General features: G+C 55.7%; 2 protein-coding genes across 8 annotated transcripts in view; one reads left to right on the forward strand and one right to left on the reverse strand.

The window, feature by feature from the left end:
* Positions 1-276: 276 nt before the first annotated feature.
* Positions 277-2,787, reverse strand: ORMDL2 (ORMDL sphingolipid biosynthesis regulator 2). 6 transcript variants are annotated; one of them, XR_012039783.1, is made up of 5 exons: positions 2,672-2,787; positions 2,059-2,233; positions 1,083-1,234; positions 594-827; positions 277-474 (listed from the first exon to the last, which is right to left on the reverse strand). XR_012039783.1 is itself a non-coding variant. In XM_072847271.1 (5 exons), the coding sequence occupies exons 1-4, from the start codon at positions 2,755-2,757 to the stop codon at positions 615-617; spliced, it is 618 nt and encodes a 205-aa protein (XP_072703372.1). In that variant the 5' UTR covers positions 2,758-2,787; the 3' UTR covers positions 277-474; positions 594-614. The 6 variants fall into 6 exon arrangements, 5 of the variants coding, with proteins under 5 accessions (XP_072703372.1, XP_072703371.1, XP_072703373.1 ...); XM_072847271.1 differs by having other exon boundaries at positions 1,091-1,234; XM_072847270.1 differs by having other exon boundaries at positions 277-827; positions 1,091-1,234.
* The window catches only part of SARNP (SAP domain containing ribonucleoprotein), a 32,339-nt gene continuing 20,047 nt past the window's right edge, over positions 2,631-14,922 (forward strand). For both annotated transcript variants that reach the window (XM_072847268.1, XM_072847269.1), the window contains exons 1-9: positions 2,631-3,001; positions 3,694-3,793; positions 4,063-4,109; positions 5,176-5,243; positions 6,665-6,716; positions 9,534-9,607; positions 10,299-10,327; positions 10,902-10,927; positions 12,225-12,293. In XM_072847268.1, the coding sequence (XP_072703369.1) occupies positions 2,966-3,001; positions 3,694-3,793; positions 4,063-4,109; positions 5,176-5,243; positions 6,665-6,716; positions 9,534-9,607; positions 10,299-10,327; positions 10,902-10,927; positions 12,225-12,293 (501 nt within the window). In that variant the 5' untranslated portion in view covers positions 2,631-2,965. The remainder of the gene's footprint in view (positions 3,002-3,693; positions 3,794-4,062; positions 4,110-5,175; positions 5,244-6,664; positions 6,717-9,533; positions 9,608-10,298; positions 10,328-10,901; positions 10,928-12,224; positions 12,294-14,922) is intronic.

Consider the following 14,922-nt stretch of genomic DNA (forward strand, 5'->3'; position numbering starts at 1 on the left):
CTGGGGGCTCGGGGGGCAGCCGGCCGCCCCCCTGGCCGAGCTGCCGATCCCGGCCGAGCTGAAACACCCCGAGAACTGCTGCTGCAGGCCACGATTGCTTTTCGCTAACCTTTTTGTACTCTCAGAGCGGAGCAGCTGGGTTTTAAATGGCAATGTACCCTTTTCTTATCGCTTTTGTTAAATTAAAAGTACGGTTTGAAGAAGTCTGGCTGGTCTCTGCGGGGAGGGGTGGGCGGGAGGCGCGAGCTGGGGCCGGTCCCACCGTGAGGATGCCGCTCCAATCCCTCTAAGTTCTTTATTATGGTGGAAATATATAAAACATGAGGACGAGGGAGGTGTAGGTGGGCGACTCTTCCCACTGGTCAGCAGTTCTCCCCCCGTAGGTGCTTTCTGCACGGTTACATGGAGGTTAGCTCGAAGGAAACGCACGTGTGACATGACTGCTCGCTCCGGACCGCTCAGCTGCGCTCCTCTCTTCACCAAAGAGAGAGAACCTAAGCGAGGAGCCCCTCTGAGATGGAGGAGCCTTGCTAAAACCCTGGCTAAAAGCCGGAGCGATCCCTGTTCCGCGCCCAGCCCTCCTCACGCCTCACCCCTGCTCTCCAGCCAGCGCCTCACACTGCTCCGGCGTCCCCTCTCCGTCCCCAGGCTCTGCTGGAAGCACCGCGCGTGGCGGTGGGTGCACCGGGCCTCAGTACTTGTTGATGCCAAAGACTCTCACGCCGTGGAACTGGGGCAGCTTGGGCAGAAGGACGCTGAGCAGGGAGGCCGTGTTGATGATGAAGTGCGCGGGGTCGTATTTGGTATAAAAGCTGGTGAGGAGGTACCTGGGGGAGAGAGGGAGACCCTGGGTGAGCCCTGTGCCGCTCCCGCCCCCCCCTCCGCCTGCATCGGGGGGATTTCGGGTGCCTCGCTGGTGCTTCCTGTAGAAAACAGCACCTCGCAGCTGAGGAACCCTCTCCAGCCCCAGGACCCGTGCGTGCCAGGGCAGCTGTGCCGACAGAAGCCCAGCGGTCCCACCGCGTGCCCTGGACACCCTCCTGAGCCCCCCGTGCCGCCCTGCCTCGCTCAGCGGCACTCACAGCACTACCGGGGAGATGCTGAGGAACTTGCGCGACGAGGTGCACTGCGTCCCGTAGTCTATCTGCTCCCAGTGCGTGAGGAGGCGATCCTTGCCCTGGTCCGGGGTCTCAAAGGGGGTCCCCTTCACCGTGTGCAGCAGCAAGTACATGACCTGCAGGTTTCAAGGGGAGAGGAGATGTCAAGCAAGCCCGGGACAGAAATGGGCTTTGAGCCTTTGTGCTGTTTCCGGAGCTAAAGACCTTTCATCAGCTACAGCTCCTCCGCACCGCCAACCCCCCAGCCTTTCCCTCCATGCCCCGCCGCCACCAGGGGCTTCCACGTTGTCATGGTTTAACCCCAGCCGGCAGCTCAGCCCCCCAAAGCCGCTCGCTCACTCCCCCCCCGGTGGGATGGGGGAGAGAATCGGAAGAGTAAAAGTGAGAAAACTCGTGGGCTGAGATAAAGACAGTTAATAGGGAAAGCAAAAGCCGCGCACGCAAGCAAAGCAAAACAAGGAATTCCTTCACTCCTTCCCATGGGCAGGCCGGTGTTCAGCCATCTCCAGGACAGCAGGGCTCCATCAGGTGTAACGGTGACTTGGGAAGACAAACGCCATCGCTCCGAACGTCCCCCCCTTCCTTCTTCTTCCCCAGTTTATATATGAGCATGACACCACATGGTAGGGAATAGCCTTTGGGCAGTTTGGATCAGCTGTCCCGGCTGTGCCCCCTCCCAGCTTCTTCTGCTCGTGGCAGAGCATGGGGAGCTGAAAAGTCCTTGACCAGTGCAGCAACAACTAAAACATCCCTGTGTTATCAACACTGTTTTCAGCACAAATGCAAAACATAGCCCCATACCAGCCACTATAAAGAAAATTAACTCTATCTCAGCTGAAACCGGGACACTCGTAGCCCGGGGACACGGAACCGTACCCGGCGAACGCCAGCGCGCGTGCTCTCCCGCCCTGGGAGAAAAGCGGGCCGAGCTTTGACTAACCAGGTTGTGTATGACGTTGGTGAGCGTCCAGACCACAGGAACGCTGAAGAACGGGATGCTGAGGAGAACGACGTGGAGGACTCCCACGGAGATCACATACGCCAGCCAGATCCCCCGGCTGTTCATCACCCGCGTGTTGGGGTTCACCTCGCTGTGCGCCACGCCGACGTTCATCCTGGAGCAGACAGACGGAGCCTTCCAGAGCTCTCCTCAGAGAGGTTTCCCCAAACCTCTGCAATTCCTGACCCGGTCAGGGCTCTCGCCGTAGCCCCAGATCCCGCGGCACCTCGCACCCCGGACGCCAGCCCCCTCGCAGCGACCCCGCGCCCACCTTGAGGACAAGAGAAGGGAGCGACCCCCGGCCACCAGCCACGCTGCCAACGAAGGCAGAACCACCCGTAACGGGGCTCCCCGCTCCCCCACCGGGCAGGGAGGCAAACCTCCCCCCCCCCGCCAGCTCGGCTCCGCGGCCCTAAGGCACGCGTGGGGCCGGGAAACCACCGCGGCCCCCTCCCCGGGGCCGGGGACGCCTGCTGCCCTCAGGGCCCGGCCCCGCCGCCGTGGCCTCGCAGCCCCGGCCCCTCCCCGGCCTGGCCCCCCCAGCCCGGCCCACCCGCCGGCTCCGCGGCCGTTGCCAGGACCCTGCCCGCCCCCGGGCTCGTCTCCAGGAAGTCCGCGCACCCGGTCCGCTCTCCCCATTGGCCGCTCCTCCCGTCGCTCAGCGCCGCCCCGCCCCTCGCGCGCTGGCAGGCCAATAGAGAGCGGAAGGCGCGGGGTGAGGACTGGCCAGTCGTGAGAAGCGGTGTTGGGAAGTGGTTTGAAATCGCCGGTCCAGGAAGCTCGGCGCTGATTGGGCCATGGGCGGTCGGCGGGGGCGGGGTCGGCAGCGGGCTGCGGGGGCGACAAGATGGCGGCGGAGACTGTGGAGCTCCATAAGCTGAAGGTACCGGCCGAGCCGCCGCGGCCTCGCGCCCCTGCAGCGGGGGCCCCGCCGGGAAGGGCCGCGGCCTGGCCCGGTCTGGACAGCCGGGGGCCGCGGGCTCCCGCCGCCGCCGGGCCCGCCCCGGCCCGCCCCGGCCCGGGGGGCAGCGCCTGCCGCTGCCCGGAGCCGCGGCCCTGCGGCCGGGAGCCCCTCGAGGCCGCGCTCCCCGCGGTCCCGGCCCCGCTGGGCTGCGCACGCACGTGGGAGAGCTCCGCCGGCCGCCCCGGGCCCGGGGCTGTCCCGGCAGCGTCCCCGCCTCGCGTAGGGCCGGCGGCGGTCACGCCGCCTACCCGGGTCCGCCTCCATCCCGCCCGGGAGCCGCGTTTCTCGGCGCTGCCCGCCCGGGGTTGCCTGGGGATGCGCCCGCGCCATCGCCGCCGCCCTCCGCTTGCTGCGGGGCCTCGGTCGCGGCGGCCGGGCCGGCCTGCGGCAGGCGCTGGCGAGGGATCCTCCTCCGGCGGCGGGGACAGCCAGGCTGCCCGGGGAAAGCACCGGGGGTGCGGCTGGTGCTCAAGATGGGGAGGAAAAGCAAACCGTCTTGGCCTATTCATGTGCTTTTTTAAATGATGGTTATCATTCATTCGTTTCCCGGCGCGCTTCTGCGCGCGCCAGGGCGCCGCACGCGCTAATCGGAAGCTCCTTCTGTTGCGTAGTTGGCTGAACTGAAGCAGGAGTGTCTGGCCCGTGGCCTGGAAGCAAAAGGCAACAAGCAGGATCTGATCAACAGGCTGCAGGCTTATCTGGAGGAGCACGGTGGGTGCTGCGGGGGCTGGCCGAGCGGGCTGGGGTGTTGGTGGGCTCCTTCCCGGGGTTATCGGGGGTGAGGGATCTCCTGGGGTTCGGCCTTTGTTGGTGCGGAACTCCGGGGTGACAGAGGAGAGCCCTGCTCTGAGTGCTTTGCTATAACTGCCTTCGCTTCCTGCTTTCCCGAGCAACATTCTCCTGGTAGGCTTTAACTGAGAAGCCAGAGATGTTACCAAAGCGATTTGCTATGGCAATTGCTCTGTCCTTTTGTCCTCCAGCTGAAGAAGAGGCCAATGAAGAAGATGTCCTGGGAGAAGAAATAGAGGTAAGTCTTCTTGCGGGCAGACTGTCCGGCCGGTACAGGGGCGTCTGGTCTGCCCCGGCAGCGTGCGGCCTCCCCCGGGCTGCGTCGCGGTTCTGCGCGTGAGGAGCGAGGCAATACCCGGGGCTGTGTCTCGCTGAAAGCACCGTTGTCGTTCCCTGTTGGGTCTAAACCCGCTGGCTTTTATTGCAAAGCTCGATGTCGCCGTGTTAGCCCGCAGAACGCACGGCGGAGCTTTCTGGCAGCGTGTGTAGTCTCGGTGTGCGGCTGCCAGCTCAGAGCGGGGTCGTTCCGTCCGTGTTTGGCAGGATGCACGCTGCGTCACGCGTGGTTGGAGCGCAGTGTGCTTTTGGGGAAGAACGTGGAAGAAAAAGTTGCCCAGCTGGTGCCCTGACAGTGCCGGGCCGGGCTGGGCGGCCCATGGGAGCGAGCCTTAGAGCAGGAGAGCTTGTTCGGAGGGAGGTGAGGAGATTCGACCTGGGGAAGCGCAAAGCGCTTAAAAACACCAGCGGAAACGGATTCTTCCAACTGTCAGGCTCTTTGCTGCTTGGCAGGCGCGTGCCCCGCATGGACAGGTGGAGGATGTGGAAGCTTTCTCCCCAGCTTCACAAAAATGATTTGGTGAGAAGCGAGACAGGTCTTTCCAGAGTTGTGCCGGGCACTGAGCACGAGCGCTGGGTAGTTTCAGTCGTTCGCCGCTGGCTCCGTGGGCTGGAGAATGCCTCGCTCGAGGTATTTCGGAAGCCTTGCGAAGCCCAGACCTTCTGGTAAGGGATTAGACTTTGGATAAAACAAGAGCCTGCGTCCGTAACAGCTGGCGTTCAAGCCCTGCCAGACTGAGGCTGTGAGCAGGTAATATTACTGCTTGCTGCACACCTTGCCTCTGGGGGCCGAGTTAAACACCCAGTGCAGAAATCTGTAGGTACGTGCAGGCTGAGTGAGAGGTCTGGGCCTCCTAGAGCAGCGAGAACCCAAAAAGCGTGCCAGTGTCCCCGCTGTGGTGTTTCTCTCTCGCTCAGCTGGCCGCAGTGTTTATTATCTGACCTCTTCTCAACTCCTTGACTTGCAGGAGGAAGAGCAGAAGCCGGTAGAGCCGCCCGTCAAAGTAGAAGAGCCTCCTGTAAAATCGCCCGACGTGTAACTATCCTTTCTGAGTAGACCAAAGCAAACCCGTGGGGTGCGAGGGCCGGTGGCCGTAAGCTTCGTACAGCCCCGGTTCGGAGTCTGGGCCCAAAGGAGGTCGCGGCACGTGTTTGAGCAGGATCGCGGCTCTTGCCTCGGCCCTGTGTGGTAACGCCGTGGTCTGTCTGTCTGCCTGTGTGGCTGCTCTCCCCTCCGTGGCTCAAAGGACGAGGCGAGCCCCGGGCTTGTGGCCGCCACCGGGCCCGAGGTGGCCCGTGGGCAGGAGGGGGCGTCCTGTGCCCGCCGAGCCGCCCCGGCAGTGCCGGCAAGCGGCAGCTCCCAGGCAGAATTGCTTCCTGTGAAAGTGCCATTAAACCATTACTACCTTTCAGGGCATAAAATGAGAAACCTGTCCGGGAATCTGGAACAAAAGCAGCGCGTTTTTCTAAATGGGAGGCCTTAATGAGGCTGGCTGTGACCCACTGTTTTATGGGAGTTGTTTGGAGGAGGAGGATGCTATTTCATTTAGCCTGGGAACTTCCGAACTTTGTCTCTTCCTCTTTTGTTTTCCCCCTCGAGCCTGAGCTCTGTTTTCGGAGCATAAACTTTGGAGCACGCCCACTCCATTATATTTTCATTCAGTCTTTTTACAGGTCCCGCTGTTGTCAGCTGCACATTGTTGAGGAAGTGTGTGTTTGAAATGGAGCCTGGGCTCGGGGTGCTGGTGCTGACCTGGGGAAAGTTGCCTGTGGCTGTCCCATGAACTAGAACAGAACAATCCTTTGTATTTGAGGGCCATAAAGAAATAAAGCTCTTCGGGGCTTGCAGTCGAGGCTTTGGGCTTCTAACAAGAGCTGAATCTTGCTTTAAGAGCCTTAAGGTGGCCAGGGGGTTGTTATTGGGCGCGTAGGTCTGCGCCTCTCGCTGTAATCTCCACCCGGCATTTTGAGATGCATCTGCAGCGCCCCTCTAAAATTGAAGAACATTTCTCTTGCCTTAAATGGAGTTAATTATTCCTCCAAGCCTGTGCAGAGAAGGGGTGAGAGTGTGGCTGGTTCTCAGTTTTTTTCCAGCTTGTTTCCCATCGTTGCCAGAGGAACTGGGAGTGCTCAAGGCACTGGTGAGGCTCGCAGGAGGCTGCGCCTTCACTGAGTCGTGTGTTTCCTGCCCCTGGTACACCCTAGGCTTCGGTTATAAGTTTCACAGGCTTCATACCTCACCTCAGCATCAATACCTGGCTCTCAACTTGCCCTCCTAAGGGGGATGCTGGCTTGTGGCTGCTCCTGTTTTAAAAACAGGCCCTCAGTTAAGATGGCGGTGGTGTTGCCAGAGACAGGTGGCTGGGAGGAGAGCCTCGATCCCTCTCCCACCGGGGCGTGCCTGTGGAAGTAGTAGGAGCTGTTCTGACTGATTTCTCTCTTTCCCAACACCTCTAGGATTACAGAGAAGAAGTTAGTGAAAATAACGTCAGAAATATCGCAGATGGAGGTAAGGTTCCTTCTGCTACTTCGTCCTCCGAGGGGTCGGTTTCCTTATTCACTTCATTCAGTCTCTTTTGTGTGTTGCTGGGGCTGTGTCAGTGTTTCCATTGTCAACCTGCTTTACTTTTCCATGATTTTATATGAATGACCAGTCGCTGGCTGTGGAGTGACGCGGCAGGGTGGTGACCCCATGGCACGTTTCATTTTGACGCTAGATCTTAAGGAGTGTTTCTCTCAGTTGTCCGTTAACGCCTCTTTCCTTGCTGCTCGCTGCCGCTGCTTTCCGCCACCAACCACCATTGACCCTACCTCAATAGTTCCGACTTCGCAGCGACAAGCCGAGTCGTTCCCGGGGTGTCATTCCATCGCAGACAAAGATGGACTTTGCCCTGTAGCGTCCTCTGCTCTGGATGGTAAAGGCTGATAGGCTTGAACCGCCTCTGTTGTGACTCTGGTGTATAAATTGTGTTTCCTGCTATAGCGAACATGAAAAGTTCCGCTGCGGAGTTCACCAGGCCGTGGCACATCCCTGTCCCTCGGGACTCGCTGCGAGCCCGACTTGCTTCAGACACGTGAAACTACAAAGCTTTTGTTGAGGGTACCCCTCGGGGAGTAATCAGCTGGGGAGGAACTGATAGGAGCTAACAGATCATCTCATCTTTATCTTCTCTAACTTTGTCACTTACATTTACTGGGCTTATTTAAAACAAACACGCTTAGAAGCTGCCGATTCCTCGGGGAAAACTTTGCGAAACTTTGAGTTTCAGGAATCTGATTGTGGTTCTCTAATCCTCCCCCTTATTTTTTTGCTCGTGTTCCATAAGAAAGAAATCACTATGAAAACATGATTCTTGTCTCCCTGCTGTTCACCACTACTTTAGAGTTTTAATCTTCTGTTTGGGACACGATCATTTCCACAGCAACCAGGGTGATGTCGCAAGCGGAGGATTATGACCTCAGTGAAGGAGTAATAAGGAGAAACACAGTACCTGATGTGAGCTGGAAGCGTTGCTGCAGGAGCGACGTCCCCCGTGACGTGGGGCTGCCCTTGGCCGTAGCTGGTTCAAGAGCTCGTTAGGCGAACTCGCTGAAGTTACTCTCTTGCCCTTTGTTTTTCTGCAAATTCTGCTGAACCTATTCGCAGGGAATCCACTTTTTTTTTTAATTGACTGTAAATTGGATCTCCGCAAAATTATGTTGTAGATGGTTTTTGAAGATAAAAGGGGATTATTTTCCCCATACGATGGACGCTGGAGGCTGCTGACGTGGGCTGTTACAGATGCTAGAAATACAGACGAATTCAAAAAGCAAGGAGACAGATTCCTAGGAAGGGCGACCATCAGGGATAAACGACTGCAAATGTGAGCGCAGCCTGAAATTCAGTCGGTCGTTTGCTGTGGTTCCTTGAGCCTGGGAGGGCGTGGAGGAGGCAGGCCACCCGTCTGACTGCAGCCCTCGCCCGCGGGGCGACTCCGGGGTAGCGGAGCCCCTGCTCTGACCTGGCGTGGCTTGTCTGCAGTCGAGAGTCCTTTTGGAAGCTGCCTCTTCAGGTACTTCCAGATGTTCTTCAGAGTGTCAGGAGGAATAAGGCAGTATGCTCTGACCCCAGTGGTACATTTTTCTGCCTTTATTGTTTCTACTCAGTTGAGTAAAAGTTGCTCAGAACTGACACGGTTAGGAGTGGTGTTCCTAATCCATCTTTTCCAAACATTTATATTTTGATGCACATGTTTTTTACGCTCCTCACTGTGATTTTGGCTGAAGTAAATGTTTCCATTAAAATAATATCTGTTTCTCTAACCTTTAAAACACCAAACACATTTTTGGGCCCTTGTGTAATAATAAAATGTTAAATATTTCCCTTAAGCTTTTAAGGGGACTTAACACTCATAGGTGCAAACCCTTGCGCTTCCAATGTTTCCAAGCTTTTCCGTGCCGAGGCCAGCGTGCTCTAAGCCAGGCAAGCCTTGCCTGCAGCAGGCCGAGTCCTTTCTACGTAGCTGAACTTCGTCTTGAATTGCACTGCTAGTGGCAAACTCTGCTTGCAAGGCTGAGCCAACTGCATGAATAGTGTCGGTCTCTTGTGAAAAGGCTTGTGCCAAACAAATAAGTTCCCTGAAAACAAACACCCCCATCCCCTTTTCTAGCGTATTTGGCCTCTTGCTTAGGGGGGAAGAAAAGGAAATCTTGTTTGCCTCTCTTCTTGCAAATCAGCCGAAGCCGGTTGTGCCTACCGCTTGCTTCCTGCCTCCGGGAGGGAAGTCAGGGCCGCTCCCTTTGTAGTCCCTGCCAGGAGCGCTGCTCCTTTCCCTCTGGCACAAGGGCTTCCCTGGGTGAGGTGCGCAGCGCTCCAGCCTGCATGCTGGCACGCCGGCCTCCAGCGCAGTTGCAGCCTTGTATCATCTTAAAATAGTCGCCTGTCTCTGTCAGCTCCCTGGTCCCGTTCTCTTTTGGCACGTCTCCTTTCCTAGGAGCGCTCCCTGAGCAGCGGAGTAATGGCGTTGCCTTTTTTATTAGGTTTTTTATTAGGCCTGCGTTTATCAGAGCCATGAGAGCACCTTTTGGTCAAGCTGGAGGCTGTGGGGTGGCTTCTTGGAGGGCACAAGCCAGCGGAAGGTGCCTGCGGCATCTCTCCCGTTGCCTGCGGGTGCAGGGGTTGTCTTTCCCCTTTCCAGACGGTGCGCTGCTGCTCTAGCAGGGCACAGTGGAGCGTTAGTCCCCCGCGCGTTGAGTTTGCCTGCCTCTCTCCATCTGCAGAACCTCCTTTCTGTACCCTTCAAATCTTCGCTCTTTCTCAGTTGGTTCCTTTCTCTCCCTCCTCCAGCGAATGCAGAAGAGAGCTGAACGCTTCAACGTGCCCGTGAGCCTGGAGAGCAAGAAGGCAGCGCGGGCAGCTCGGTGAGTCTACGCTTGGAGCCTTCTCCCCTCTTCTTGCTTGGGAGAAGACCTCTCCGGACACGTCTGCCAGTGGCAGGTTGTGTTGGTGTGAGGTGAACGTGGCTCTGTGCTATGCTCGGGTGCTGGGACATGAACACTGTGGGGGAGCGTGAAAAATGAGGTGGAGGTTGCCCCCAGCCTGAGCAAAGAGCGGACAGGTTTACTGGAGGGCTCACAGACAGGTGCTGTGTTAGACCTGCAGGGAGGTGGTGCTCCTCACGAGGCAGGAGACCCCCGTGTCAAACTTGGGCTGTGTCTGATTGTGGGGTGCTTGATGCATGCTTTACTGGTTGCTTGGGCTAAAATACTGGTGAAATTTCTGGTGGTTCTCACAGTTATTCTGGAAAGACAGGGCAATGAAAGGGAAAATGGTGAGCTGCTGGTGATGCAACTAGCTTTCTGGACTTTGAGGTTGGTTTTATGAAGAAAGCGGGGAATCGCTGTGTGCAGAGTAAGCGTAGGAGCTGCTGCAGTAATTACATTAGCCAGTAATAGCGTGCTCCAGTTAATCTTGCCCCCAAACCAGTTTGACTCAAGTACCCTCACAAAAAGTATTTGAAGGAAAAGTTCTCACATAAGACTTGACGTGTCGGGTGGTGGCTGACCTTGTCTTTGCCTCAGTCGCTGACTAAGCTCTGTTTACCTTTGGCAGGTTTGGTTTGGCCACAGTTTCGACTAAAGGTGAGGAGGTGAAGCAGAACCAATCCATGGAGTGACCTTACTGCAAATATTTAATTATTGCTGGAAGAAAAAAATTGCCGGTGGGGACTACCTTTGTTTTCGCTTCTGTCCCTATTCCTGACCGCGCCCAGGAGCTCCGAGCGGGAATTGTAGAATCAGGAAGAAAAGGACACGTGCTGTTCCCTTGGTAGTTCAGACACTTTTCCCAGCATCTCTTCTAAGCGCAACTGGAAGACGCTAGCCCGAATTTCCTGCGGTATCCTCGAGCAGAGTGCCCAACATCCTTTGGCTTTGTAAAATGCCAGGTTGCATTGCCAAAGCTGTCATAGCGAGGTGGGACGGCAGCAGTTTGGCGGGTAGAGAAGCTGATTTGAAGGTGAAAAAGAAATTGGGAAATTCATTCTGTAGCGAGCAGAGATAGAAGCTGGGAAAAACGGGACAGCGGTTCTTCACTAGTCTGTGGTGGGTCGGGTGCAGGGCTGCTTCGGGCAGCGCTGTGACTTTACTGCACCTCCTTTTAGATAAGAAGTTTGTTCTCTAACTGGGATTTCTTTTTCTTGCCTTTTCATTTCAGGCCTCTCTGCAGACAGCAAACCCACGGTAAGAAATGCTTCTTGTTTTTGAGTTTACTGCTGGTCAGGCTCTTAAGGCATGTTGTAATTTGTAGAAGGAGGTTCCTGCCCGCAGGCGTGAACTGCCAAAATGGCCCGGGAACAACGTACGTGGAGCGAGTTGATGACGTAGCCCACCTGGATGTCATGCCTGCACTGGGCTTGATGGGTTCCCATCCCTTTGTAGTGTTTGGCCGCCTCTATGACAGTTTTCTCAGATGAGCTGATTTTAGAATGAAATGCTGAAAGGAACAAAGATGGATTTTTAAAATTTTTTTTTCCCAATACACCTGATTTTTCATTCTCTGCTTTTTCTGAATTGCTTGAGTTACACCTCAGGAATGGAAGCAGTGAGTGACCTGTAGTAAATTACTCTGCTTTTAATGGCCAATGCTGCTTTGCCTGTCTGACTTCCAGGTCTAAGTAGGAGGCACCAAAGTGTGCAGGGCTGAGAGCTCTGTTACACGGGGCAGCCAGCTCAGTATTTGCACGCTCGATTGAGGATGAGTGGAGCAGAGTTAAGCCAAGACAAGATCTGTCTCCAGGCAAGGTTATAGGCTTCCCTGGTGCCCGGGACATAAAAGATCTTGCATGAGCATCTGCGAGGCATAATAGCACCAGGATTTCCTCTGCAGAACCACGGACTGTAGATGGCTTGTCCCTGAAAGTCTGCGTTCGTTAGGGACAACTGCTGTAACGGTGGCTGACGCCTCTCTGGGAAAGCAGTCCGGCTGGGTGATGTGTGGGGAAGCTGCTGGGTCCGGGGACCCGCTTAGATGCGACACAATAGTTTTGGAAGAGAGAAGGTGCAGCAATGGCTTCTTAAACCTGTGGCAGCCAGGTAGCAGTGGTAACTTTTATCACTCCTAGCAAGTTTGCCTACAAGGCTGTTTATTTTCTGTTTGTGTTGACCAGACCCCCACAGGGAAGGTACCAGGTACAGCTGGCTCACAGCAACAGTCTGAAACAACTGCTGCTTCAGGAGGGGGAGCAGCCCCTGGCGTGTTTATCCTTTGGTTGGTTTGGGGAAGCGAAGGGGCAGACTGGCAGTTTCTGGCAGCTTCATTTGGGACGCTGGTTCTGTCTCGCGGCCCTCGGCGCTGGCAGGAGCTGTTGCTGTGGATGTCAGTGCAGCGCGGTGCCCCGAGGAGTTTTCCCTGGGGCTGCTCACTGTGCACAAGTCTGTTCTGGGTGGCTTTTCCGGGAGGCGGCCTTATCTCTATCCCTGCAACTTGAGTGATGGTGATTAAAAAAAAATATATAAATTTTTTCCTATGTCTTTATAGGTAAACATGGATAAATTAAAGGAAAGGGCTCAAAGATTTGGCTTGAATGTCTCCTCGCTCTCCAAGAAGGTAAGGTGCCTTGGCCCCCAGGACACTCTTTGCACCTCCAGATTAGCCCAGTGCTCCAGCTCGTAGCGTGCCGTGACCGTTCAAAGCCTTCGTGCTGCTTGAGGTTTTACGTCTCGTTATTAATGCAGCGGCATGGGCCCCGGACCCCGGGGGAGCCTTGTCAAGACCATTTCCTTCATCTTTCCTTCTGTGTGTTTTTGCGTGCGACTCTTGATACGGTTTTGAGGGAGTTACTGCTGAACGGAGGTGTAGGATTTTAAGGTTGTTCATCCAGATTTTAACATGGGTAGAGGCACCGTTTAGCGGGCTGTGTAATTGGTTTGTTTTCAGGCGTTCGGCTCGCGCTGTGTAAGCGCACATTTCTGATTGGGTAGGAGCCAAGTCTGTAAAGACCAAGGTAATGAGCTCTCTGAAGAGAAGGCGTCCAGAGCTCCCTGGTAGGAAATAACCCTTTGAAGTACAAATGAGATGAGCTTTGTAGGGGGATGGATTTGGTCTTAAAGCTGTTTATTTTATCCAGGGGAGAAATATACACAAGCTTCTGAGCGTAACCCCTCTTCTGGTCCTCGTACCTAGCAACTGATTTAGCTCAGCCTTCGCGTGCTGGAGCTGACTGCGGGGGTCTGTCGGTGGGGCAGGAGATGGAGCCACGCTCTGTCTCCAGATGGAAGGGTGGGCTTTGCCGAAGGGCGCTGAACGTGCTGGGGGGGCCGCAGGGCGTTCTTGGAGGTAAACGTGTGCCGGAGAATGGTGTGCTTACTGCTGCGATAATCCCTTGCCTAAATGTGTTCCGTAGCAAACGGTGGGGGGGAAGATGAATTTAGCATGTTTGGGGAGAACAGAAGAAAGGATAAATATATAGTCTGAGATTAATACAACATCCTGTGCGCTTCCCAAACAAAAATAGCCTTTTCCTCTTCTGGGCTGTGATGAACCTCGTGCTGCAGCACTGTTCAGAAATAGTGGTGAGTGAAAAAGAAATGTCCAGCTGTAACAGCTGGATAATGTTGGCATGGAGACCTCTCCTCTCGGTGTGGAAAAGGGTAAGAGCCAGGGGAGGTTCATCTCCTCTCCGTCCCTGTGAAACAAGCCCCTCTCCTCCTCGGGGGGGGGGATATGGATTTGACCTTTTTTGCTGCCTGTTTCTCCACGTACGAGTGTTCTGCTTTATTCCACCGGCCCTGGGAATTCACTGATGTAGAAAATATCTGGCATTGGAGGTCGCTGTTCCCCCCCCCTTCCTTCTCCTGTCCCTTTGGGGGTGGGGGAAGGAGGCCAGTGCATTAAAGCCGGGATATGTGGAGCTCAGGGTGAGAGGCTGCTCAAACATCATTAACCCTGTCACTAGGAGCTCCCATTTTTCAGGAGGAATATATGCCTTGTCAATGTTTATGGCCGTGGCCTTCCCTGGGTAGGATTGTGTGGCTGCAGCTTAATAAAGCTGGGGCTCATGGAAGGAGCGGGCTTCCTGGGTTGTGCCGTGGCCCCCGTACGTGGCAAAAACCCGAAACCACCAAAGTGCGAGGTCCGATCTCCCCGAGCCGTTCACCAGCAAATGCAGCTCGCTGTATACTAATGCACGGCTCCCCTTTGTACGGATGGAGACCTACCGGTGGGGAAAATGACTTTGCCAAGGTCAGGAGTCGGTGGCAGGGTGGCTCTGGCCTCCAGATTGCCCGACGCTGGGCTTTGTGTCCCCTGCGAGCTCCGGCCGCGCGCTCTGCGGAGCGGTGTCCAGCGGCAGGGCTCGCCTCGCCGCGCCGTGTCCCTTTTTTGTTTGCTCCACCAGGAAGCCGAGTTCATGGGCTTAGAAGTGGCTTCTCCCACTGAGCGGAACACACTCTTGCATTCCTGGGAGGAATATTATTGGTTACTTTAATTAGCTGGTAGTATTGTGCTTCCCACCTGGGTGTTCTTTATAGCTTTTCATTACGGAGGAGCCTGGCAGTTGCAAATGTTTACATGTGTCTTGGCAGGTTTTTATACCGTGCGTCGCAGCAAAAACTTTACAATAAACCATTGTCTCCACGGAGCCACACTTCATTTCCTATTCAAATTGGTTTGGGGAGGGGTAGGGATGTGGGGGGGAGAATCGTAGCTAAGGGGGATTTCAGACCTGCTGTGAGCAGGGAGCGAATGCAGAGCTGCGTTAGTGGCTGTGAACTCATCTGTAGCTTTGAACCCCCCTTCCCCCTCTGTTAGCCCTCTGGGGTAGAAATCTTTCAAGTTTAAAATCCTCTTCCTCTCTGCCTAAAGGGAAGGCGAGACCCCGGCCGCTGGGAGGAGAGGAGGCAAACAGAAAGGTTGGCTGTGCTGGAGCAGAAGAGGCAGGTGCTCATTTGTCTCAAGGCAGCACGGGGCCATCAAATTAATTTTTAAAATAAATCAAGCAAGCGTTTATCTCCCCGTAGCACTGACTCTCCCCTCCGAGGCCTCCTGTTAAAGCACACGCTCGCTGACCTAAAGCTACCATCCCTTGACTCCTGTTAGTTGTACTTAACCCCCCACACTTGTAAATGTTCCCTCTCTATAGCAGCTGCTCCCTGTAACACTCAAACTCTCCGCTCCCCGGGGGGAGGATGTTTAGCTGCATGTTTTATATGCAGGGTTCGATGCTGCAGAGGGAGCT

This window comes from Ciconia boyciana, chromosome 27, assembly GCF_034638445.1.
Source record: "Ciconia boyciana chromosome 27, ASM3463844v1, whole genome shotgun sequence".
Classification (NCBI taxonomy): domain Eukaryota; kingdom Metazoa; phylum Chordata; class Aves; order Ciconiiformes; family Ciconiidae; genus Ciconia; species Ciconia boyciana.

What these genes read in the sequence shown, in the direction of transcription:
- ORMDL2 (XM_072847271.1), bottom strand. Translation starts at nt 2,757, where the DNA reads ATGGGGAGAGCGGACCGGGTGCGCGGACTTCCTGGAGACGAGCCCGGG. An exon ending in AACGGCCGCGGAGCCGGCGG is followed by an intron (nt 2,234 to 2,671) that starts GTGGGCCGGGCT and finishes TGTCTGCTCCAG; the next exon opens with GATGAACGTCGGCGTGGCGC. An exon ending in CCAACGTCATACACAACCTG is followed by an intron (nt 1,235 to 2,058) that starts GTTAGTCAAAGC and finishes TGAAACCTGCAG; the next exon opens with GTCATGTACTTGCTGCTGCA.